This window comes from Sminthopsis crassicaudata, chromosome 5 (genome assembly GCF_048593235.1).
Source record: "Sminthopsis crassicaudata isolate SCR6 chromosome 5, ASM4859323v1, whole genome shotgun sequence".
Taxonomy (NCBI): Eukaryota; Metazoa; Chordata; class Mammalia; order Dasyuromorphia; family Dasyuridae; genus Sminthopsis; species Sminthopsis crassicaudata.
In genome coordinates this window covers 303370909-303394949 of record NC_133621.1, presented here as the reverse complement: position 1 = coordinate 303394949, position 24041 = coordinate 303370909, and the positions used below count along the sequence as shown (strand labels likewise).

General features: G+C 47.8%; 1 protein-coding gene across 6 annotated transcripts in view; it reads right to left on the bottom strand.

Annotated features, from left to right (window-relative positions):
- Positions 1–24041, bottom strand: part of EFCAB6 (EF-hand calcium binding domain 6) — a 202197-nt gene that overhangs the window by 145129 nt on the left and 33027 nt on the right. For all 6 annotated transcript variants that reach the window (XM_074271902.1, XM_074271905.1, XM_074271907.1 and 3 more), the window contains 4 exons: positions 23885–24030; positions 18855–19066; positions 12792–12880; positions 7155–7218 (listed from right to left, as the gene is read on the bottom strand). In XM_074271902.1, coding sequence (XP_074128003.1) covers positions 7155–7218; positions 12792–12880; positions 18855–19066; positions 23885–24030 — 511 coding nt within the window. The remainder of the gene's footprint in view (positions 1–7154; positions 7219–12791; positions 12881–18854; positions 19067–23884; positions 24031–24041) is intronic.

Below are 24041 nucleotides of genomic sequence, written 5' to 3'. Positions count from 1 at the left end.
AGGACCCAGAAACCTATCTTTTAAAATCCTGCATTTCAATGTCATTGATTTCTTTTGTAATCTATATATTTTGTATTTGCTCTTGAAAATAAGATTCTGAGAAGAATAAGATTCGCCATATTCCCTACCACAGGAGTCCACAAAAATGCAGAACACAATCTAGTCCAACCCCTTAACTTTACAGCTCAGGAAACTGAGACCTGGAGAGTTGAAATGTTTTACCTAAGACCATAGCAATAACAAGTTCACTGTTCTACTCCTCATACTTAGTTCTGTGTACTACCAGATGTATGTTTGCTGTTGTTTCTCAGTCAGCAACCTATTAAGCACTAATTATGTGTCAGACATTGTGCTAATTAAAATAAATTATTAAATTAAAATGAATTTAAATTAAATTAAAGTATTATAATTTTTAAAAAGATAATCCTGCCCTCCAGGAGCTTATATCTAACAGGAAAAGCGAAGACAAAACAAGAGTTAAGGTGGGGAAATGTCAATGCAGGGGCATGGAGGCTCTATCTGGAGAATCAGGAAGGACTGTTTCCTTTGAAGATTATATTTTCCAGGAAAGTAATGAAAATAATGTCATCAAAAAACACATAACCAGGAAAAGGGGGAGTAGGACTCTGGTCATTTAGTGAGGCAATTGATGGGCCCCCTCCCTCCTGAGCTTTTGTCACAAAGAGAGATTAAGGCTGTCAGCACATTGGACAGATCCCCTGTGGCCAGGAAGGAACCAGAGGACAGATGCATGGAATGGGCAGCATGGAAGAGCCTTGGTCTCCATCACTGAAGGGAGAACATGGATTCACTGGAGCTCTGGACTCATGGATCTCCTGCTAGACTCTCAGCCCCCTGAGAGCAAGAACGAAACTTTCCATCTTCCCATGGCTTATCTTTCCCATCCCCAGTTCCAAGTACAGTGCTTTGCATATCAGAGACTCTTAGCAATGGCTGCAAATGATCAAATGAATAAATGGAGGGAGGAAGGAAAGAGGGAAGGAAGGAGGGAAGGAGGGAGGGAAGGAGGGAAGGAAAGAAGGAAGGAAAGAAGGAAGGAAAGAAGGAAGGAAGGAAGGAAGGAAGGAAGGAAGGAAAAAAGAAAGAAAGAAAGAAAGAAAGAAAGAAAGAAAGAAAGAAAGAAAGAAAGAAAGAAAGAAAGAAAGAAAGAAAGAAAGAAAGAAAGAAAGAAAGAAAGAAAGAAAGAAAGAAAGAAAGAAAGAAAGAAAGAAAGAAAGAAGAAGGAAGAAGGAAGGAAGGAAGGAAGGAAGGAAGGAAGGAAGAAGGAAGGAAGGAAGGAAGGAAGGAAGGAAGGAAGGAAGGAAGGAAAAAAGAGAAAGAAAGAAAGAAAGAAAGAAAGAAAGAAAGAAAGAAAGAAAGAAAGAAAGAAAGAAAGAAAGAAAGAAAGAAAGAAAGAAAGAAAGAAAGAAAGAAAGAAAGAAAGAAAGAAAGAAAGAAGGAAAGAAAGAAGGAAAAGGAAGGAAGGAGAGAAGGAGGGAGGGAAAGAAGATTGCACTACTAACATGGGGCAGCAAGCTTTTGCTAAGCAAGAATCCACTCCCTTCTGAAACCATCTCAAATTTCAAATGAGTCCGGTCCCAAAGAATAAGGTTTCATTACCACTTTCCTTCAAAGGCTTTAGAAAATTAATAATGGGGGAACCAAAAGTAAGCCTTGGGGCGGAGGCATTTCCAGAACAATTTTTTAAAAATAAAATGGCAACTGATTATTTTGTGATGTGAAACGTTCAACATCAAAATGGAAATGCTAGTCTTCCCTTTGCACACAGACAAACTGAATAAAAGCTGTGACATTATTAATCACCATATTCAGTTATGATTGATAGACTTCTCCGCAGCAAAGGCAGAAAATCTCGGGATGCAATCTGTCCTAACAGCTCTGCGATATGTTAATCTTTTCCTCAGACGAGGGGAGGAGAGAGGGGAGCTCTGCATCCAAATATCTGCTGCAGTCAGTCACTACCAAGTGCGCCAACCCAGGGGAGCTGAGGAAAGTGGGATTAGAATGGGATGCGGCTAAAGCCAGAGCTTAGAGCTTCATCAATCGCCCCATTGTGGAACTAAAGTCTGTTATGGAAACAGGGGGCATTCCACCACCTCTACAAAAGCCCTTGATGGTCTAATCCTTCTAAGCCTCAGCCAAGACTTAATTCTTCCAGCTGCATGTCCAGGACAAGATCTCAGAATGTCTTCTTTCAAGTAGAGAAAGAGCCCCAGGCTCTAGAGTCAGAAAACCCTGCCTCCAACATTTGCTACCTCTAGGACCATAAATGGGTCATGAACTTCCCCAAGCCTCCATCCGATTCCCCTCTGAGAAATGCCAAAGCTGAAGTAAAGGGTCTCTGGAGTTTTGTCCAGCATAGCTTGAGGGGCCCATGATTCTGCATCCTGAGGTGGCAGAAGGGAAGCTCCTCTAGCTGTGGAGCCACATGGCCTTGAGTTGGTCAAGTTCTCAGAGTCTCTGTGTTCCCCCTTGGTAACGGGGTGGGGTGGAGGGAGAATACTCAGAATACTCAGCTGCGGAACTTGCAGGTGGTCCTGAGGAAAAGTTTACAAACCTTAAAGTGCTTCTGAAATGTGAGTTGTCATCACTGGAATAAGGAGGAGGAGGAGGAAGAGGAGGAGAAAGAGGAAGAAGAGGAGGAAAAAAAGGAAGAGGAAGAGAGGAGGGAGGAGCATGAGGAGAAGGGAAAAAAGGTGGAGGAGGAGAAAGAGGAAGAAAAGAAAAAAGGAAGAGGAAGAGAGGAGGGAGGAGAATGAGAAGGGAAAAAAGGTGGAGGAGGAAGAAGAGGAGGAGAAGGAGGAGAAAGAGGAAGAAAAGAAAAAAGGAAGAGGAAGAGAGGAGGGAGGAGAATGAGGAGAAGGGAAAAAAGGTGGAGGAGGAAGAGGAGGAGGAGAAGGAGGAGAAAGAGGAAGAAAAGAAAAAAGGAAGAGGAAGAGAGGAGGGAGGAGAATGAGAAGGGAAAAAAGGTGGAGGAGGAAGAAGAGGAGGAGAAGGAGGAGAAAGAGGAAGAAGAGGAAAAGAGGAAGAAAGGAGGGAAGAGAATGAGGAAGAGAAGGAAAAGGGAGGAGGAAGAGGAAGTATATTGTGCTTTACAAATGTCATTTCATTTGATCTTCACAACAACCCAAGTTGGTAGGAACTGGTACTGTTATCCTCATTTTACAGACAAGGAAACAGGAGGCAGACAGGGATGGGGGTTTGCCCAAGGTCGCACAGCTAAGTCCAGGGCTGGATTAGAATTCAAGCTTTCCTGACCACAGACCCAGCACTTATTAGAAGGGCATAATACACAAGGAAGTTTGCATGAGTCCCTTCATTCATTACTGCAAGGAAGAAAAGCCAGCAGCTGCAATGCTCTGAATCAGGGAGGCCTGAGTTCGAGTGCTGCCCCTGACACTTGGGCGCTCTGGGGTTCACAGAGCTTCAGGCCACTCCCTAGGACTTGCCTCCCTGACAGATCACGGCGCCTCCACGGGTCTCCTGAACAGAATCACAGATTTGGAGTGGAAGAATCTTAAGTTCATGGAGACAGAGACTTTAGCCCAGAGCTGGCACACAGTCGGCACTTAATAAATGGCAGGCCTGCTCTGCCCAGAGTCATCCAGGAATGGGCAGCAGAGCTGGGGGCCCAGCTCCAGGAGTCCATTTTCTGCTCACCCTGCCTGTGCTTCAAAGGCAGCTGGACACCATCTGTGCCCTCTAACACCCTGCGCCTTCATCTCTGGCATCCCCTCGGGGTGGCTTGGCCATGTCACTCCGGGCTCGGGGAAAGCTGCAGAGCTCTCTGCTAGCCTCTCCATCTTTCAGCTAATTCCTTTGCAAAATGTCAGCTAAAGGGTGCTGGACTTGGAGTCAAGACCCGAGTTCAAATCCAGATACCAGCTGGCGGTGTGACCCTGTACCAATGCTTATTTCCCTCTCTTCCCTTACTGACTCCCATACAAGCTTTGAGAACACAGTTCAGGGGTCTCCCAGGGGGTCTTAACTTCCCTAACTGAAGGGCACATTTTAAGCTCTCCCATCCAGTCCTGAAGAGGGGGAAGAGCTCTGGGACCCCAAGCGCGCAGAGGCACGGTCCCAGCAGGTCAGAATGGGGCTTGGGGGTTTCCTCAGAGACGCTCGTGCGCTCTCCCATCGGCCCCTCCGACAAGTTCTCTGGCCCTAGTCTGCTGATCAATAGGGACGGTCTTGAGTCAGCATAAGAGTGAGTCTGTGTGATGTAGGGATATTAACACCCTTGAACATGCACAGCAGGAAACAACAATTAGCCAACATGTGAATTGTGGTTCAATTAACATTTCTATTCTCAAGGCTAATCATTTGTTAGTTTAAGTGAGACATTAGGCCTTGATTAGAGATGAAACTGTTGGCAGGGTTGGGCTCCCTGGTGGAAAATGCAAGGTGTGTGAAATTTAAACACGCTTGGAGGGAAACCCGAACCCGCCTGCCTTCCTTCGCCGGCACTAATGGCCCTAGGAAAGGGGGACCCTGTGGCTGAAAGCCCTCAGACGCTGGCCAGGGCCTATTTCTCCTAAGGTAGTAATTTCCTCTCCAAAGTGGGCCCTTCATCCTTATCTAATAACTTTATTTGGGGCTCCAATTGCAAGGAAAGGAACTCAGGTTCTAGGATTCTGGATCTAGAGCTGAAAGGGATCTCTGAGACCACCTAAGGGAGCCTCTTCCTTTGGCAGATGAGGAATTGATGAGAAACAACAATGACCTGGGATTATCGAGCAGCCAGGGTTAGCTGGGATCTCCAAGGCCTGCTAGTCCAAGCTCCGCCCCCCCTTTTACTGAATCAGCTGAGATGCGGCAGGGAAGGGACTGCTTGCCCATGGTCACACAGGTAGTGTCCAAGGTGAGATGCGAGCATTGAGTTGGAGCTTGAAGGGATCTTAGAAGCCGCTGAGTGCCACCCCGTCATTTTCCAAAGGAGGAATCAGAGGCTCAGAGGGAGTGAGAGGCTCACAGAGAGGTGGTGAGAGGGATGGGAGAAGACTCCCGACTTCCTGGCCCCAAGACCAAGACTGCATCTCTGTGGCCAGAATGTGGCCATGAGAGGCAGCATGACTAGCTAGAGAAAGGAAAGTGGGGGGAACTGGGGAGACCCAACTTCGAGGCCTTCCACTGAGACTCTGGGAACGTCACATAACCTCATTTCCCAGCTTTGGAAGCCAAGGTGCAGAGGACGCCCAGACTGACTAGCAGAGGGGGTTTCCATCCCGGGGAACTCCCCAGCCGGAGGAAATCTCAGCTCTTGACAGAACAACGGGGATGCTCAGCGTGCTCCCTGACTCCCGGGGGAAGGGCTTGGCAGACTTCTGGGTAAATAGTGGGTGATTCCAACAACAGTGGAGACTTCCCATTATCTGACCAAGGTGGGTGTCAGCCACTCCCCCTTGCCTTAACTTATTCCCTGACAAAGCCAGCTTGGGAATGATACACATAAGAGACACGTTTGCTTTCATGTCGAGCAGATTCCCTGCAGAAAGTGAGCAGCTGTGGAAACAGGGCTCAGAGGGGCTCCCAAAGCCATCTAACCCAACCCTTCATTCTGCCAAGGAGATGGTGAGACCCCGACACCTGGGGACTTATCCAAGGTCACAGGGGCTGAGGGCCCACACTCTGGCTCCAACCAGGGGTTTCTGGTGGTGTAAAATGAGTCAGAAGTCAGGAAAGTAGGTTAAATGTCTCAGGAGGCCCCCAAACTCTCCCTTACCACTGATCGTTAGGATGACCAGTGAGAGCAGCGCTTTCACAGATAATTTGAGGACTTCAGAGCTATTGTGGGTTTTAAAAAAATACTTGAAAATCTCAGAAGAATTCAGCAGAGGAAAATCAATTAGGCACTGTTCAAATTGACATTTTAAATGGAGCACTTGCAGCAGCCACCGTCCCCACTTTGTTAATATAATTCGCCAGCTTTGTGGCTCAGAAAGAGCCTGATGCACATTCATGTTCTGGCGGAGGAGCAAACATCCAGAGACTTGCGTCGATTTTGAGATCACCATGCTGGGCCACAAACACTGATTCAGCATCCACTGTCTGCAGAGCCCATTCTTTGGGTACTGAGGGAGAGGTCCTGGTTCCCTCCCTACCAAAGAGTTTCCTGTCGAGCAGGGGCCACGAAAGGAACCAATCCCGGTGCCAGCCGTGGACAAGCTCACCTGCTGAGTGCCTTCCTGTGGGACCAAGCCCCGTGGGACATTTGAAGCTGCAATCCTGGAGAGCTCCATGAAGGAGGCAGCCCTGAAATGGAGCTTTAAATGAGGGGGGCAAGGCATTTCAAGTACAAGGAGCTGTCCGAGTGGACCAGAGAAGTGCCCATGTGAGCCAAGGATGCAGAGGCTGGGCTCGCCTTGTTTCTGGAACACCTGGGCACCTACCAGGACCATCTGCAGTGTCTCCCAAGAGCAGGGAGCCAGCGGAGACTTTCAAGCAGAGAAGGGACAGCAGCAGCCACCGTTTCAACAGCAAGAGAGCCTGTCCCTGCCCACGAGGAGCTTCCATTCTATTGCCTGGATGGATGGATAACAAGGCTGATTCTGACAATATACAAAGGATGAGCCGGCGAGCAGAGAGATGAGAGGGAGCGGCTCTGGGATGAGAGGCTCCCAGCCTGATGGACTTCTGAGAGCTCTTACCCAACGCCTTTATCTTAGAGCTGAGCAAACAGCCCTAGAGAAGGGAAATGATGTGCTCAAGCTGGAGCCCAATCCGGCCTTCCTTCCAGGCTGGAGGCAAGCAGAAACTAAACCTGCACGCTGGGCTGCCGAGGAACAGAGCGCCTCCAGGGGCTCCATGCGTCTCCCCGGGCTGGGGACCCGGGGGATGGGGCCTCTGAGAAGCCAGGCCTGCCAAACCACAGGGAAGTGCAGCAAGACTTAATACAATGTCATGAAGATTCCGAATCTTCCGTTTGTCATTCAGCCCAATCAAGAGGCGAGAAACGCAGCCGAAGACAGGCTTCCAATCAGATCGGAACAAAAGTATCCTCTCAGTGGAAGAGAGCCTGACATGAGAACTGGTGACAACATGTAGTTTGTTTCCTGGCATTTACCTCTGGTAGCTATTACTTTGGGCCAAGATTGGAGGGGAAGCATTTAGAGAACATTCTAATATGATTATACCTTTTCTCCTAACATGCATTCAAGTTGATTCAATGACTTGCTGGTAGACTGTTTCCCAGGCGTCCTGAAAAAAGAAAAAAGAAAAAAAGGCGAGATGAATACCTGATACAAAATGGAGGAGGAAGAGACAAAACGCTTGTAGCAGAGTTATGCTTAAGCTGCATTTGCATCTTATAATTGTCACTTAAGTTCAATCTGCAACTCACAAACCAAATAAAAGCAAACAGACATAGACAACTCTAATGATTAAATGATGGCTTCTATCAGAATGGCATCAAATCTAAGGATCAGAGGAGGGAGAACGCCAGGGGCACGACGAGAGCCCGTGTGCTTTTTGTATTCTAATCGCTGGGGACCCCGGCAGGGACATCGGTGGCTCCCCACCAGTCACCAACCTCGCCTTGTCCACCAAAACAAGTGTGAATTACATGGGTAACGAGGACCAGAATACAAGGTGCCAGCCGTGCGGCGAGAGGGATGCGCTGACGCACGGACAGGGCGAGGGTGACCTGGCACCACAAAACATGCAAAGGCCCCAGGAAGGACATCCCGGGCCCTGACGGAGCCCCCAGCGAGGGCCTTGTAGAAGCGTGCAGCGGGAAGGCCAGCCAGCGCTGGTTCTCACACCAATAAATGAGAAATTCTCAGCGGGTGCTCCTGACTCCCCGAGGGCAGGACTGGCAGTTAGGGAAGCTTTGCAGCTCCTCAGTCACTGACAGGTCAGTGGCCCTCCAACATTAGGCAACTGTTAACAGTTGTTTTTAGTTGAATTTGAGTAACCCTTTACAATTTATAAAGCTTTTATTATTCTTAGAACAGAGGTCCCAAGAAAGGGAAGAGACTGTAGGCTCAGGAGGAGGGGCAGGATTCAAACCCAGGACTTCTGGCTTCATAGCCAGCACTAGGAGAGTTGGTTTGACTCCAGGATAATGTGTCCTCGAGCTCAATGCAGGGCTCATGAGGAGGAGCTCGGAGACCATCTCATTTTTTACAGATAAGAAAGTAGGGCCTGGGACTGGACAGTGACTGGCCCAGAGCCATCTAGGTGGCTGTGTGATAGAGTCACCTTTGAACCTTTGGACTCTGCCTCCAAAATCATGTCCGAGGCACTGCAGCTCTGTCTCTCCTGAATGGCCCCTTGAGCGGGAGCCTCAGATGGACAAATGGCCAGTTCGCCCCTCAAGTGACAGACGGACAAAGGAAGGCCCATTGCAGTCAAGTGATATGTCTCTAGACCCAAGTGGCCACACTGCCTTGAGCAGCCATCAGGGCCAGAACTGCTTTGAAATGTATAAAGGGCTCCCAAGACAGAAGGAATTTTTCCAGGGCCCATCAGAACCCTGCCATGATCTGGCTGTAGCCCGGAAGATCATACCCTCAATTCACCCAAGCCTGACCTCCAGCACAGCCCAGGCCCATTTTAGGTTCAGCTGAAATAAAATATATGTAACTTTTCCAATTAAAAAAAGAGGGGGAGGGATCTCCATCTCTTTCATCTCTCGGGGAAACAAGGGTCAGTGGGTCCACTGTTTACACCTCGGGTCCTTTTCTTAGGCCCTTTTTAGAACCCAGCTCAGATGGTAGCTTCCATTTCTCCCCAAATGGAGTTTCCCAGATGAGCCCTTAGATATAAAGTTTGCAAAACAAACAATAATCCCTTCAAATGAAATCTGAGATTAGGATGGGGCCCTTTAGTGCAAGAATCATCAGACTCTAGCAGAAGCCAATGGTGAGTCACCGCCCATGAATGGGAAGAATGCTAGACCCTGCTCTGTGGGAATTAGGAAATCATTCTTATGCTAAGGTCTGGGGAGTGTCTCTGTGGTGGGTACACCCAGGAAAAGAAAGCGCACAAGAAGAAAGGAGATGTTCTTGAACTAACTAGCTAACTTTGAATTTTCGCCAGTTTTCAGCTCCCAGTGGCAAAGGGGGAAGCAGGCGTTTTAAAGGGTGTAACGAGTCCTAAGAATGAATTTCCTAGGGTAAGAAGCAGAATCTGAAAGGGAGAGCAGGGCACCTAGGAGCAGAGTCATTATTAGGTCCAGGAATACAGATGCTCTCTGCCCTGGTCCAACTCCCTCTGGGGTGCTGGGTTCACTTCTGGGTGTCACAGTCCAGGAAGGACTTTGATTCTTTGGGGATGGACAGCCGGGAAGGAGAGGAGCCTCTAGGCTTGCTAAGATACTGTATCAGGGATCTTGGAGAAGCAAAGACACAAGGAGGCCATGAAGTTGTCTCCACGGTGATCCCAAGAAATCTTTATATGACCCCAGGCAAAGGTCCACAAACCCAACATTTGCTGATAATAAACCATAATTTTCTACCCCCAACATTGTTTCAAGACTCCATAGAGGGTCATGATCCACAGGCTAAGAAGCTTTAAACTAGTCTATTCTTCCCATTTTACACGTGAGGCCCAGGAAAAGTGTAACTCTCCAAGAGGAGCTGGGATTCCAACCCAAGGGCTCTCCATCCTGAGAGACAGGACAAGGCTATTCTTAGCCCCAGAAAGCAGGAGAAGCAGGAACACAAGTTGCTAGAGAAAAACTTAAGCTCAAAGCAAAAAGAATCCCAGTCATGGGTTATCGCCTGTCCTCCAGCAGATTCTGCATGTTGCAAAGGGGCCCCTTGGAGCAGAATAGAAGGACCTTGTCGGCCTCCTTTCTGCTCTGAGACTGTGATTCATTTTAGAGGAAAATGAGACCCATTCACAGAAGGCCTGCTTCTGTGCTTCTGTTTTGCTTCATTGACATATTTTAAAACTGAACCACAAAGCCAAGATCAATTCCCAGACTATTCTGATTGAAGAGAGGGATGAGGATGGGACTCTGTGGTCTATTCCTTAAAATCCTGGACACCTTTAAGCAACCTTTGGGATATTGATTAGCATGTCTTTGATGTGCCTGGGACTTGGTCTGCCAGGTGCGTTCCATCTGGCTCCTTGACTCCCCCACCTCTGAGCTGTCTCCCTTCCTTCTTAATTTCAGAATTTTACACCTGGGAAACCTGAAGGCTATATTCCCCTATAAGAAATCTGCTTATGATGACGATCTTTGCTAAATCCTTCTCAGGGCTAAGCCTACTAGGAGGTTACACTCTCTTCATCCTCATAATGCCTTTCCTCTAATGGCATCTTTCTCCTTACTCTGGCTAACTGCTTAGTCTACCTATAAGCTCTCCCAACTCTTATTTCATATTTGCCACTCTTGTGCCTATTTTACCTCTTATTTTGCCTGTAACCTCCTCCCCTAAGTAATCCTATCTTTTGGCAAAGAGAATGGTCATTGTGAATTTGTCACATGAATATTTAGAACTAGGAAATCCCCAGAGAACACTGAATTTTAATTCAAAGGACCTGGGTTCAAATCTCATTTCTGTCATCTGTGTGATTTTAGGCAAATCATTTTCCCAGTCTAAACCTCAGTTTCCTCATCTGTGAAACTGGCCTAAAGAGCTTTGGGGGCCTCCTCCAAATCCAATTCTCTCCAATGCTTGGTCTTCCTGACCTTGGATTATTTCCCCTCAGTTTCCTTCACCAAAAAACTAAAGGATTGAACAAAACATCTTGTGAGCTCCTTCCTAGATTTAAACCATGTCCCTCTGAGCCTTTTCAGGAGGAAACAAAGAGCAGATGGCTCATATACAAATTTAAGAATTTAAAATTTGCCTTTTGCTTTCTTCTTTTAAGCCATTCATTATTGATATATTTTCTGTTTACCTCAGCCTTCTGGCTCTAAACAGGGATTCTTCCCTTTGGTCATGTTGCAGAGCACATGGGCAGTCGGTTTAGAATAGCTCATAGATGCATCCCTTTATGTAAATCATAAAATACAATATGGGGGACGGCAAAGTAGACCAAGTAGAGTGAAATCAAGATGTCATTTTCCTATCCAAGTTTATGGATCCTCTGACATCTAATCTTGGACTTTAGGCTAAGAACTAGCCCTAGAGTTATTTTTCACAATGTTTTACTGCATTATTATAAATTGTAATACTAACAACGACAACTTTCAATCTTGTATAACTTGAAAGTTTAAAATCAACCAATGTTTATTTAGCACTTCCTATATGCCCAGGCCCTGTACTAGGGCTTAACAAGTACAAATACAAAAAGCTCCTTCAAGAAATTTATATTCTAAAGTTTATTTCGATTTATTTATTTCAATTATTTCAAAACAAAATTTTGTTTTTTCCGCACTACAATCCCTGTGGGATCATCTCTGAAAGTATCTCAGCCCCATTTCAGAGAAAAAGGATGTGACTTGCCCTCTGAAACCTTGTCCCCGTCACCTCCAACTGCTGAATATGCTCCTGTCTTCCAGCACCCGCCTCACACACCACTTTCTTGAGAAACCTTCCGTGATTGCCCAAGCACATGTGCTTCTCTTATCCCCAATCACATTCTGATTTTTCCTGTAATTATTTGTATACCTCCTATACCCTTCTTCTCTTGTTGTATACCTCTTATCTTATGTATACCATAAGCTTCTTGAAGCTAGCCACCAAGTCTTAAGGATCTTTTTTCTTCTTTTCTGCTTTACATGGGCATTGTCCATAACTGACTGAAGGAGGCATTTATTATGTGAATAACAATAGATCCATCAATTAAATTAGTTCTGATGCTCTTAAAGTAATTTCAATGTTTCAACCCCACAGGCCCTGGGCTTTGGAGTGGGGACAGTGTTCTATATCTTAGCTGATCCAAATCCCACGTCTATGTCCCTCCCTCTTGTCCCCAGGACCACTTTGTACCTGACACTCTGGGAGCAGTCGTTGAATCAATACTAGCCATTGCTAGAAAGGCCGTGTCAATCAATGACTCATCCCTCCCAGGGTTCCACTGCCCTACAGTGTAGTCTTCTCCCTTACATTGGAACTGTCTCCCTGCCTTTGTATGGTCAGTGCTCAGCATGGCACCTGCACAAAGTATTTTCCATTCATTCAGAATTCAAAGATCCATGAGCTCCCTGGTAGTGGCCCTTCATGTCTCGAGGCTGACCCGAATCAAGCTCCTCAGAGTCAGAGAGGGCCTCAGTTTTGCCTTTGTATTTCTGGTACATTTTTGCTGGGGGGAGGATGTGTCAAACCTGCCCTTTCAGCAGCATAAGGAGTTCCAGTAGGTGACAGCACCTTCTCTGAAACTTAGCATCCTAGAGACTCAGGGAACTCAGAGGGGAGATGACTTGCTCAGGGTCCTACAGTCAGTCTGAGTCAGGGACCAAGCTGTCTTCCATGTACTCTGCCATCTTGCCCCTCACCCGGTACAGAGTAAGCATTTCACATATTCTCATGGACCTGGCCCTTCAGCAGAGACTTTGTGAGGTGCCGTGGCCACTTTTGGCGTGAGTCAGTGGCCGCTGCCCTGGGATTTGGCCTGCCCATTCCCCAGCTGGGCTGGTTCTCTGACAGAACCAATCCATCCACTAGGTTGACATTCACAGCCTTGCCAGCTGGGCAGCACCTGCTGAGGGAGAAGCCATGACCCTGAACCTCTCTGGTCCAACTCCTACAGCCCAGGGATACCTCAAGCCAACAAGAGGCATCCAAGGAGACCATCTACACCTGTCTGTATTCTCAATCTGTTCATAAAAGCCATAGGGCCAACATTGGATTCCATTAAAGCAAGCCATTCCTTACCTTTTGAGGGAATTCACATTTGTAATCAGTCTGCCAAACCTGGCCAGGAACTCCAGGTAGGGCACTTCCCCATTGCTGGTAAGGGGTATCTACAATGCAAGATAAACAACAGTAAAGTGACTGTGGCCAAAAGAGGGAAACCCAGACCCAGTAGTCTTCACGCTCCTGATTTGCATGGCAGACCACTGACTCAGAGAGAGGCTCACTATCTCTTTCAGCATTCAAGTGGACCAGACATCCTCAGCAATCCAAGTGTGCACATTCCCTTAGGTGTCCAGCAGCTCCCTGAGAGACTGAGGGCCCAGCAGAATCTAGAATGGCATCTCTGAGGGCTTAGGGGACTCTCTGTCCTCCAGTAAAACCAAAATGTGGAGCAAGAAAAGAACGATTCTGCCTTATCTATAGTATAGTCATTGGTTTCTGAAAACAATAAACTAAGTATAAATATGTTTTGGTTCCCATCCAAACATATCTATGAACTCCAATTTCCATTACTGCAGAAAAAGGGGTTTACAAATCCAAGCAATTAGCCCACACTCCAATTGGATGCAAATTTGGAAGAGATAGATCAATCTATTCAATTCATTTCTGCCAGCATTCTTTTCCCTAGCTTTGCTCCTGAGTCAATCTTTCAGTGCCTGTTTTTTCTCTCCATTGGCTTTTTTAGCTTAACAAAGGCAGGACAGGGATGGATTCATTGATTCTACCAACTACAGTACTTGGAAACCTTCCTAGAATCACAGGCCCCCAGTTGGGAGAGGACTCAGAGTCACCTGGCTCCATCCAGACCAGAAGTATGGAGGAGAATTCTGGGAAGATGATGGAGAAGGTCGGTCAATTTCAAGCTCTCCAGATTTCCCCCATAAACAGAACAAACTTGTGCTTCAGGGCAAACATGGGTTTGTGAAAAATCAAAAACTTGGGGCAGAACAGGGTCCTCCTGGTACAACCCAAGAATATCTGAAGACACCCTGGGCCAGGGATTGATCAGTGTGAAGTGCACACACCTCCAGGCTGGCTCCAGAGAAATATCGGGTGGGAACCCTGGGGTCACCTGGGTTTGGCTGGAGCCTCAGCAAGAACCACAGGAGGGGAGAGCTGAAAAGAAACTTCATCCCATCACCCCAGATTAGAGTTGCTTACACTAACATTTCTCATTTTTAAAAAAATGAATTGGCAAAGAAGAAAGAATCTAACCCTTAAAACATACTATGGGAATAGGGAAGACCAGGGTTTATCTTCAGAGGAGGACACTGAAGTAAAATAAAGTTTTTTTTTCTACCCTATAAAGTAAAAGTAAATGGCTCCCTGCCCAGAGAGAATTCATAGAAGAACTTTTAAAAGTATTTTAAAATCAAATGAGAGATACTGAAGAAAACTAAAATAAATAAAAACCATCTAAGAAAAACAAAAAGATTATGGAAAAAGTTATCTAACTAGAAAGAGTCTTAAAGATGAAAATAATTTTCTGATAATTAGAATTTGGCAAGGAAAAGCTAGCGAAGCAATAACAGACCAAGAAATAACAAAACAGAATACAAAGAATGAAAAAGTGGAACAGAATGTGAAACATCTTATAATAAAAACAACAGATCAAGAAAAGAAAATATAAGTAAGAGTAGTTAAACTACTTGAAAGCTGTAACCAGAATAAAGAACCTTGACACAATAATGCAAGAAATAACATGAGGGGAAAGTAGAAATAGAAAAAGTCCACCAAACACCACCTCAGAGATCCTCTGTGGAAAACACACAGGAATATTATTGCTAAATTTCAAAAAACCCAGATCAAAGAGAAAATTCTGCAAGAAAGAAGGAAAAAACAACTCCAGTACACTGGACCTACAATTAGAATTGTACAGGACTTTTCAGCAGCCACAATAAAAGACCACAGGTCCTGGAATCATATATGTTGGCAATCAAAAGAACTAGATCCATGACTAAAAATATCATATCCAACAAAACTATCTAAATACTGAATGATCAACAAACTTGCAGATTTTCAGGATTTTCTTTCAACCAAACCCAAATTCAATAGAAAATTTACAATATACAAAATTAATTTCAAGGAACTTAACATGGATAACTTATTTGCGGTTTTTACATGGAAATGTATATTATATGTTTATGATTAACATCAGCTACCCATGCAAATATCTGGTAAATAAAAGCTATTAAATAAAAATTTTAAAAAAAAGATTAACATCAGCAATTGAATAGTTCAAAAGAATGATTTATACAATGAAGTGCAGAAGAAGACACAGAAGCATCAGAGCAGGGGTTCTCAAACTACAGCCCGCGGGCCAGATGCAGCTGCTAAGGACGTTTATGCGGCCCGCTGGGTTATGGCAAATGGGCTGAGGGGCGGAGACAGAGTATGAGTTTTTGTTTTTACTATAGTCCGGTCCTCCAACAGTCTGAGGGACAGGGAACTGGCCCCCTATTTAAAAAGCTTGAGAACCACTGCATTAGAGGAAGGTGAAGGGTTCATGGCTCTGAAAACCTACATATATATCATGAAGGGTATAGCACCCTCCAAAATCTATAAGAAATAAGGTGGGGAGAAGGATGGGCAAAGGGGGAAGCAAAGGGTGGGGAAAGAAGACATGGGAGGGGTCTATGTTTAGGATTACAAAGTGATAACTCAGGTTGTCTAAACAATTCTCTGGCTCAGAATTCACACCTTTGGTTCAGGCCTTTGAAGGGAGTTTACACCTTTGGACTTCTGAGGTAGAGTTTACGTGTTTAAAGGAGTTTGCACCTTTAGAGGGAACAAGTTCATTGGTTAAAGTGTTTCCCACAGGCCCCTGAGTTCTCACATGCCCATTCTCTGCTAGGATAAAAGAGGAGGGCAGCAGGGCAAGGAGTGAGTCTGACTGGAAGATTGAGTTTAGACGGTGGTCTGGAAGGAGAGGCTAGGCTGGGAGAGTGAGTTGAGAAAGCAATCTGGTAGGATAACTTAGAGATGACCGGGCCTTCACATCTATGAATGAAGGGAGATTAAGTAATAGCAAAGCAAGTTAAGGAGCAGAATTAAAGCAAGGAGTCAGCAGGGACAGGAAAGGAGATATACACATATCAGAAACATGAGTCTCTCCTACTCCATTCCCACTCAGGGACCACTGGATCCTGGCCTGAGGGTCCCCTATCCTAGCCAGCCCACAATCTTCCCCCAACTTCACATTGCTGGGCAATGCCTTCATTCTCTGCCTTCCACCCAATGCTCCGTTCCTGACAGAATCCATCTGATCCATTTTCAAGATGACAGTCCTTCAGATGTTGAAGCCCCCTAGTCTTCTCTTCTCTGTCCTATAGAGACCACAATTTTTTCAACTATTCCTTCTAGACATTGCTTCTGCTTCCCTCCAGATTCAGTGGCCCCTCATGCTCTAGAAAATAAACCAGAATATGTGCAATCTCTGCTTGTCACCTGTGGCCGTCAGGCTTGGTGGACAACTACAATGGGCGAGAGAATGACAAAGCACATCACCCAGGCTGACAGGTCCCCACAGGAGACTCAGAATTTGTAACCCTGGGCCAATCTTCTCACAGACAGCCAGCCCTGAGCTCCACTGGAGAGGAGACGCTTTGGCTATAGGCGGGAAGGATAGCGGCCCTCCACTAGCCCAATCCCACTAGGAAACTGGCAAAACCTTCCACAGGTCATTCTGTGGTGGCAACTTCCTTTATTTAAAGTAGGGAAAAGGGCAGTTATTCCAGAGAAGGAAACCACCTCCTCCTCAAGGTGAGAGGATGTAGATAAAGGACTGGGAGTCAGGAAGACTTGGGTTTAGTTATAATCAATAATAATAAGGGCAATAATAGTAACGGTAGCTGGCATTCCCATAGCCACATGTCATATTGGTCCAACTGGGCTGTAACTGCCTCTCTCCCACACCCTTTCTGTGGAAGGGCTGGGACTGTGGATGTGACTTCTTTCAGCTTTGCCTCCCCAGCCCTAGTAGAGTGTCTTGTATACAAGAAGCACATAATAAAAGCATGCCGACCTAAAATCTGGCATTAGCTCCCGTTGCCCTGATCCACAAGCAAAAGTCCCCTGGCTTAAGGCCCTGGAGGAAACATTTATATTTCCAGAAAGCATCTATTGCAAGTCATTCTGCACAAGCCCGATAGGGCCGAGCTCAGGCTTCCTCTTCAGATGGGCCGGGAGTGCATGTTAGGGGAACATTTGCCACTTTCCTGACATAGGAGCATGAGCTCCTCCACTCTTCCTTACCAAGACTCTTCTAGCAGGGCCCAAGCTCTCACCACTGACCTGGAAAGGCCTGGAGAAGGAGCCCAAATGCTCAGGGAGCTGGCCCAGCAGGCCCGGGATAGAAGGGGGCTGAAATGATGACCAGTCACTGGAGTGGGGAGGGGTTTCAATCAGCACCAGCGGACAGACACCAGTGCTGGAGGAGGACCTGAAGTGTCTGGGAAATTAGCTCCCTTTTTGAGATGACGGGGAGGGACTTTCAGAGACAAGAGCTATGAGAGTGGAAGGAGCTCAGGAAAAGCTGGGGAAGTCAGGACAGGAAACATCAAGGCCCGGGTCAAGAGTGGAAATGAAGCCTGCCAGAAATTCATCTCTGCTTGTTTGTTTTCATAGCAAGTGACTCAGCCACTGGAGAATGGCCGCTGAATCCCACTGGCGGGGTCTGTCCCCTGCGTGAGAGCCTGGGTGAGGGGGGCTGTTCTGAGGGCAGCAGGCCCGGCTTTCCAAACAATCTCTGCAAACCGTGATAAACTGCTCAGAGGGGTCAGCTGGGTGGTAGGGAGCCAGAAACTGGGGGGAAGGTGGAAGGAGAGCATCTGGAGCAGACAAGGCTCCCCAGTCTGAAGATGAGGGGCCCCAGGAAGGACTGAAAGCGCCCAGAGATTAGCCTGGTTCTGGTGACCTGGGAGAGGAGGAGGAAAGACAGAGATACCCACAGAGACTCTGGATCAGGAAAAACTTCCTCACACTGAGAGTTGTCTCAGAGAAGGGGGTGCCTCAGGCAGGAGGTAATGAGCTCCCCATCCCCAGAGGGATCCCCTCCCAGCTTTCCCTTTGTTCTCACTGTTTTACCAAAATTTATTTTCAGTATATTTGACCAGATAGTAAGGGCCTTGAGGACAGGTTCCACAAAGGCTTGCTATCCTAAGCAATTGTGTGACATGACAGCTAGCTTCTTCTCAGAGCTTCCTCATAGGAAGTCAAACCTATAGACTGGAGAATATCTGAGGAAGGGGGAACCTTAGAACAGGAAAGGTCAAGGTTGGAAGGGGCCGTCAAACAAGGGATATCAGAGCTGGGAGGGAGCTTAAAACAAGGGATGTCAGAGCTGGGAGGGAGCTTAGAACAGGGGGTGTCAGAGCTGGGAGGGAGCCTAGAACAGGGGATGTCAGGGCTGGGAGGGAGCTTAGAACTGGGGATGTCAGAGCTGGGAGGGAGCTTAGAACAGGGGGTGTCAGAGAGGGGAGGGAGTTTAGAACAGGGGATGTCAGAGCTGGGAGGGAGCCTAGAACAGGGGATGTCAGGGCTGGGAGGGAGCTTAGAATAGGGGATGTCAGAGCTGGGAGGGAGCTTAGAACAGGGGATGTCAGAGCTGGGAGGGAGCTTAGAATAGGGGATGTCAGAGCTGGGAGGGGGCTTAGAATAGGGGATGTCAGAGCTGGGAGGGGGCTTAGAATAGGGGATGTCAGAGCTGGGAGGGAGCTTAGAACAGGAGATATCAGAGCTGGGAGGGAGCCTAGAACAGGGGATATCAGAGCTGGGAGGGAGCCTAGAACAGGGGATATCAGAGCTGGGAGGGAGCCTAGAACAGGGGATGTCAGAGCTGGGAGGGAGCCTAGAACAGGGATGTCAGGGCGAGGTGAAAGTTGGTCCAACTCTTTAATCTTACAGGTGAGGCAATGAAAGCCCTACAGCGAGCTCCCTCCCAGTCCCAGTCCCTTGCTCCCTCGTCTCCCTCACAACACTCTGAAGGACCACACAGCATCCACAGGACAAGAAGGAAAGGGGGCTAGGGCCTTGGACAATGTACCACCCAGCAGAGGGTGGCTCCCACCTGCCCGTCCTTACTTGAGATAACACTTCATTAAACTGCTTTCTAGTGAGAGGCAGAAGGTAAACTTCGATTATCCTTCTCAGCTGACTCTTGGTCACCCTCAGAGTTTGCTCTGAATCAATGATGCTGAACGCCTTCTTCAGTTCATCTTCTTTTTTGAGAATTTTTTGAAAGAAGATTCGGTCGAGATCAGCAAAGGACAAGACAGGATTCACAACACTTATAGCTGGAAAACAGAAGCAGTGGCTTAATAAACGTACTTACGACAGAAAACCAAGCCGCGCTCAGAGAGGACCGGCCGGCTCAGCTTCCCCAGCGCCTCGCCGTAGCGGCCGAGTCCCAGCAACGGATGGGCCGTGGGTCACGGCCGAGCCCCAGGCAGCGCTGGGGAACGGAGAGGCCGAGGGCTCTGGTCTATGGGACCCTCCTGGGGGTCCCCAGGCACAAAACCCGGGGTGTCCATCTGCTTCCGAGAAAGGGGAATCTACACAACCAGAAGTGACTCAGGGATTCCAGAGGGTCCCAGAAAACACAAGAATGCTGACAACATTTCCCGGACATTTCTCCCCCTCGGAATCCTCTCCGCCCATTCTCCAAAGTTCCCCCTCCTTGGCGGGAGATCATGGATCAGTGAAGGACTAAGAGGGGGAGGGCCCGCTCAGAGCATGGGCATCCATGGTCATCCCTCCCACGTGGGGAGTGAAAAGCTTAGCCATAAGGGTTCTTGGATCCTGAGTGGGAGTCCCTGCTAGTGCCCCCTGCCCCGCTTCCAGGGCCCGGAGGAGGAAACCGAGGTCCACATGGCTCAGCAGGCTCATCCAGAACTGAGGCTCGTTAAATTCAGCGACCTCCATGAGGCGAAGCTGGGCTTCCCCCTGCTTCCGCCTCCTGTCTGGCTCGTGACGGAACATCTCCTACGGTTCCCAACATGGCCCCTGCCAGTCTCTGCTGGCTGCCCTGCAACCAACCAGCCCACAAGCACTTAGTGAGTGCCTACTGTGTGCACAGAACAGTGCTAGGGGCTGGAAAACATTCCCATACTCAGGACACTTACAAACAACATCTACACAAACAGCAGATATTTATTAAGCAACTCCTGTGTGCACGCTGGGCACGACACTAGAAACAAAAGACGCTGGGAAAAGCTTTGCTGGCTGGTGATTAGCTATGATTAGCTACAATTCCTGGTTCTGCAGATCGTTTCCTATCATTGTCACCCCCTTGCCCTAGTCCAGCCTTGAAGCCACCAGAAAAGCCGGTCCCCTCCTCCACGGGACGATCCATTCGCCCCAGTCTCCCCCAGGCTAACCCAGGGCAATCCTTTTCCCGTTCTCCCTTTGCCACAGTCTCTACTCAAACATGGCACCTGCCGCCAGCTAACGGTCTCCCTGGGCGGGGACCAACCAAAGCACGTCAGGTCAGGAGAGCTGGCCGGGCATAAACCTGGCCCGTAGACCCCTCCAGTCACATGATTTACATGGATGTGGGCACATGCACATACTCCACTTCAGGCTTAAAATGGGAAAGAGGGGAACTTGCATTTAAATACACCAGGACATTATACGGGTAAATCCGGCATGTACCCAATGACGGCACAAATTAGTAACAAATGACTTAATTTTCTTTTACCATGGAATTTCATTTATTTTATTACCTACCAGAGAGAAAGAGAAGGCGGGGAAAGAATGTTTGTGGGCTGGTAAATCTTCGGCTTTTACACACAAGGCTGTAAATGGTTTTGTGATTACAGTTTATTTATTAGCTCTGTCCATCACTTATTAAGCTCTGGGCAGATATAAAAGGGATTTTTACGAAAGCTCCATCTCCCCTGGAGCACACATGAGAACGAATAGAGAAGTGGTGGGATTGCTTGGGCCCCCCGCCTCAGCCCCATTTCCCATGATGCTTTCTCACCGAGTCACCGAACCCCCCTGGGTACAGACACGATGTCACTGGATCTTAGATGGATTCAGACATGGCCAAACAAGAGACTGAACGAATCTCTCTCAAGGGGGTGCAAAGTCTATTCACTGGGAGTCGGAAGACCTGGGTTCAAAGAATCCTCTGGCCATTTTTAGATGGCAAGTCAGTTCCCCCTCTAAGCCTTGGTCCCTTTTCCTATAAAATGGGGATAATTAACCATAGCCCCAAACCCCACCCTCACTGATTGGTAGGAGGGAGAACTCGGCAAGCCTCCCAGTGCTCCATAAAGTTGACCTATCCTTGTTCCCCCAATCTCAGAACTGGAAGGGAGTTGGACGCCATCTTGTCCGGCTTCAGTCATCGGTAACAAGTGACTTTGTGGCCCCCAGCGAAGGCCTTCAAGGATGGAGAGCTCATTCCCTGCGGACACAGCCCATCCCCTCCTGGATGCTGGCTCTGTAAAAAAGCTCCTCCTGGTGTGGAGGCATCTCTGTGCCAAAGCCGGCCTTCACTCTGGCCTCCGACCCCAAAGCAGATGCAGAAGCAATGGTTCCCATTCTGATGGAAGAGACAGTGAGTCAGTAACCAGGGAGACAGAGGCTGTGTGAAGAGGCTCTAGCCTGGGAGGGAGGCCCAGAAAGACACCCTGCAGACCCAGAGACCCAGCAGAGACTCAAAGGAAGCAGGGATGCTCAGAGAGGGAGGCAGCTAAGGGAAGAGGCTCTCCGGGCTGTGGTCGGCTGGGCCGGGAGGCTGTCAGGGCCAAATGGGGGACTTGGTTTTTGATCCTAGAGCAATGGGGACCAGCCTAGTGGACTGAGCAGTGACCCGGGCCTGAGTTTTGGGGAGCAGCCAAGCAGCAGGAGTCCTGGAGCGGGGAGGGGACAGTGGGGGGGGCCAGTGGGGGGAGACCAGTTGGAGGGCCACTGCCCCAGCCTAGGGAAAGGGTGATGAGGAGGGGCCAGAGAGGTCCCAGGCACAGAGTGGAGACGAGGACTTGCAGGAGGGACACTGGGGAGGCAGAGGTGAGCGGGAGGCTAAGAGTGGGAGCGGGGCCTTGGAGGTGCCCCCAGCCATCAGGGAAGCTGAGGAGAGTGTCGGAGGCAGTTCCAGACAGCCGGAGGAGGAGCGGAGGTCAGGGAGAGGCTTGGGCTGGAGCACCCGAGGGGAGCATCTGGGGGGAGGGGGCTGAGGAGGTCCCTGCCAGGAGAACCCTCCCCTGAACACCTCCAACGGGAGGTTGCAAGTCCCAGCCAACCAGACCAGTCATTGTGACACTGAACTAGAGCTTTCTGTAGCGCTTCCTGGGGACATCCTTACGTGCACCTGCGGTACCCAACTCTCTTGGGCACGTGTGGGTGAAGGAAAGGGGGCAAGCCTGGGGTCAGCAGAGGCTGGAACTCAGAGCTTATTTCAGGCCCAGGACCGCAGGACTGTGGACCACCAAACAACCCCCCCAATGAGGATGATAGTGGGAATATGGTCTCATGTACATGTATTGCGGTGTATTGTGAATATTGTTGTGCAGTGTATCGTACATATGAGCCATTATGCACATAACAATGGTACACATTGTGTCCTGTAAATATTATCGTGTAATATATGCTGTTGCATAGTATGAATTTATTATTTCATAGACACACATATAATGACATGTATATACATAATGAAATGTTTATTGTGCATTATGTGCATATGTTGTATATGTTACACTTTATGTAATATTGTATATGATATTATTTTGTATGATACTATTGCCTATTATATGTATTACTATATAGTCTACATTTTCCTATATATTGTGAACCTTAGCTTTATCCTATATTGTATTTAACGTGCATGTTCCCCTTTCCCATTTTAAGACGGAAATAAGAGTAGTGCATGTGCCTACAAACATGTAAACCTATGGGAGAAGAGGTACGTTGTCTCCATGGGCCCAGGCCTAGTCTCCTGACCCCATCCTGGGCCGTGGGCTGGGGCCAGGTGCCATATTAGAATAGATGTTGGCAAGCTGGTCCCCATCCAGGCGATGTTGGCTGGTGCCAGGAACCATGGAAACTAACTGAGCTAAAATACCGTTAGCTAAAAACCACAGGAGGAGGTTGTTACAGTGGAGAGTCATTTGTAAACTGGGGACAAGTGGTTCGTCTCAGATGTCGCGTCTTAGTGTCATTCGATCCTGCCACACAGGTAGGTAGCACATGAACCTTCATGTCCATCTGGCCTCAGGGGGCAATCAGGGATGAGGCTGGGAGTGGGAAGGGGAGAGAAAAATTCTGAGCCAGGAAGGCAGGGGAGGTCACCAGAAGTCTCACACTGAGGGAGTGGAAAGATTTCATTCCCAGGCCTCCAATCTTTTTTCTTTCCCCAAGTTCCCAAAAGCTGAAAATTGCTTTTGAATGACTTGGTCCTGTTTCAACCTCTAGGGGGACTGGCCTGAAGCCACCATCAATTAATTTATCTTTCTTTGAAAGTTAAACCATTTTGTAAAAAGGTACCAGGGCATACTTTGTGAAAGAAAAAAAAATCCAATTAGCTTGCTAGCACTGCTTGGTAAGGAGACAGAGCAAAGTCTCTGGTATTTGAGAAGAAGGTAGAAAAGGAGGCTAGTTGGGCATCAAGCACTGGATGAACCTGCCATCATCCATTAATCAAGTTAGTTCTGATCTCCCTCTTTTCAGCAGAAGGCCATGTATTGACCTAAGGACACTTCTGCTCCTCTTTCTCCTCCTTTTCCTCCTCCTCCTCCCTCATTGTAGACCAGCATGACACATAGAGGGGGAAGTTGTCCCAGAAAATACTGCTGATGGTCTCAGAGAGGAAAAACATTCAGTTAGATTCAGTCACCTAAAATGAGGAAGGAGAGAACAAGGAATTTCCCCTCCTGGCATCAATGAAAGTAATACTACTGTGACTCCGTGTATTCTATACAAAGACTGGAATCCCAGAACATCAGCATGGAAGGCACCTCCACCAAAAGTCTCCCCAAATGTGCCATTTTCCAGATGAGGAAACCAAGTCCCAGAGGGGACATGACTTTTCAGACCACCAAGCAAGCAAGTGACCGATTTGAGACCCAAACCTCACTGACCCTACTTTCCTAATAGCCCTGAGTACTTACATGAAGATGACTTGACGAGATTTCTGCTAGCGTTAGGGGTCGTGATTCCAAGGGGTGAAGAATGAGGCCTTACATCTGCCTTGATCCCAGGAGTCGAGTTCAAATTCCCCAAATCCACAGAATTCACGACTGTTCGTATCACCTCCCTGGGACAGAA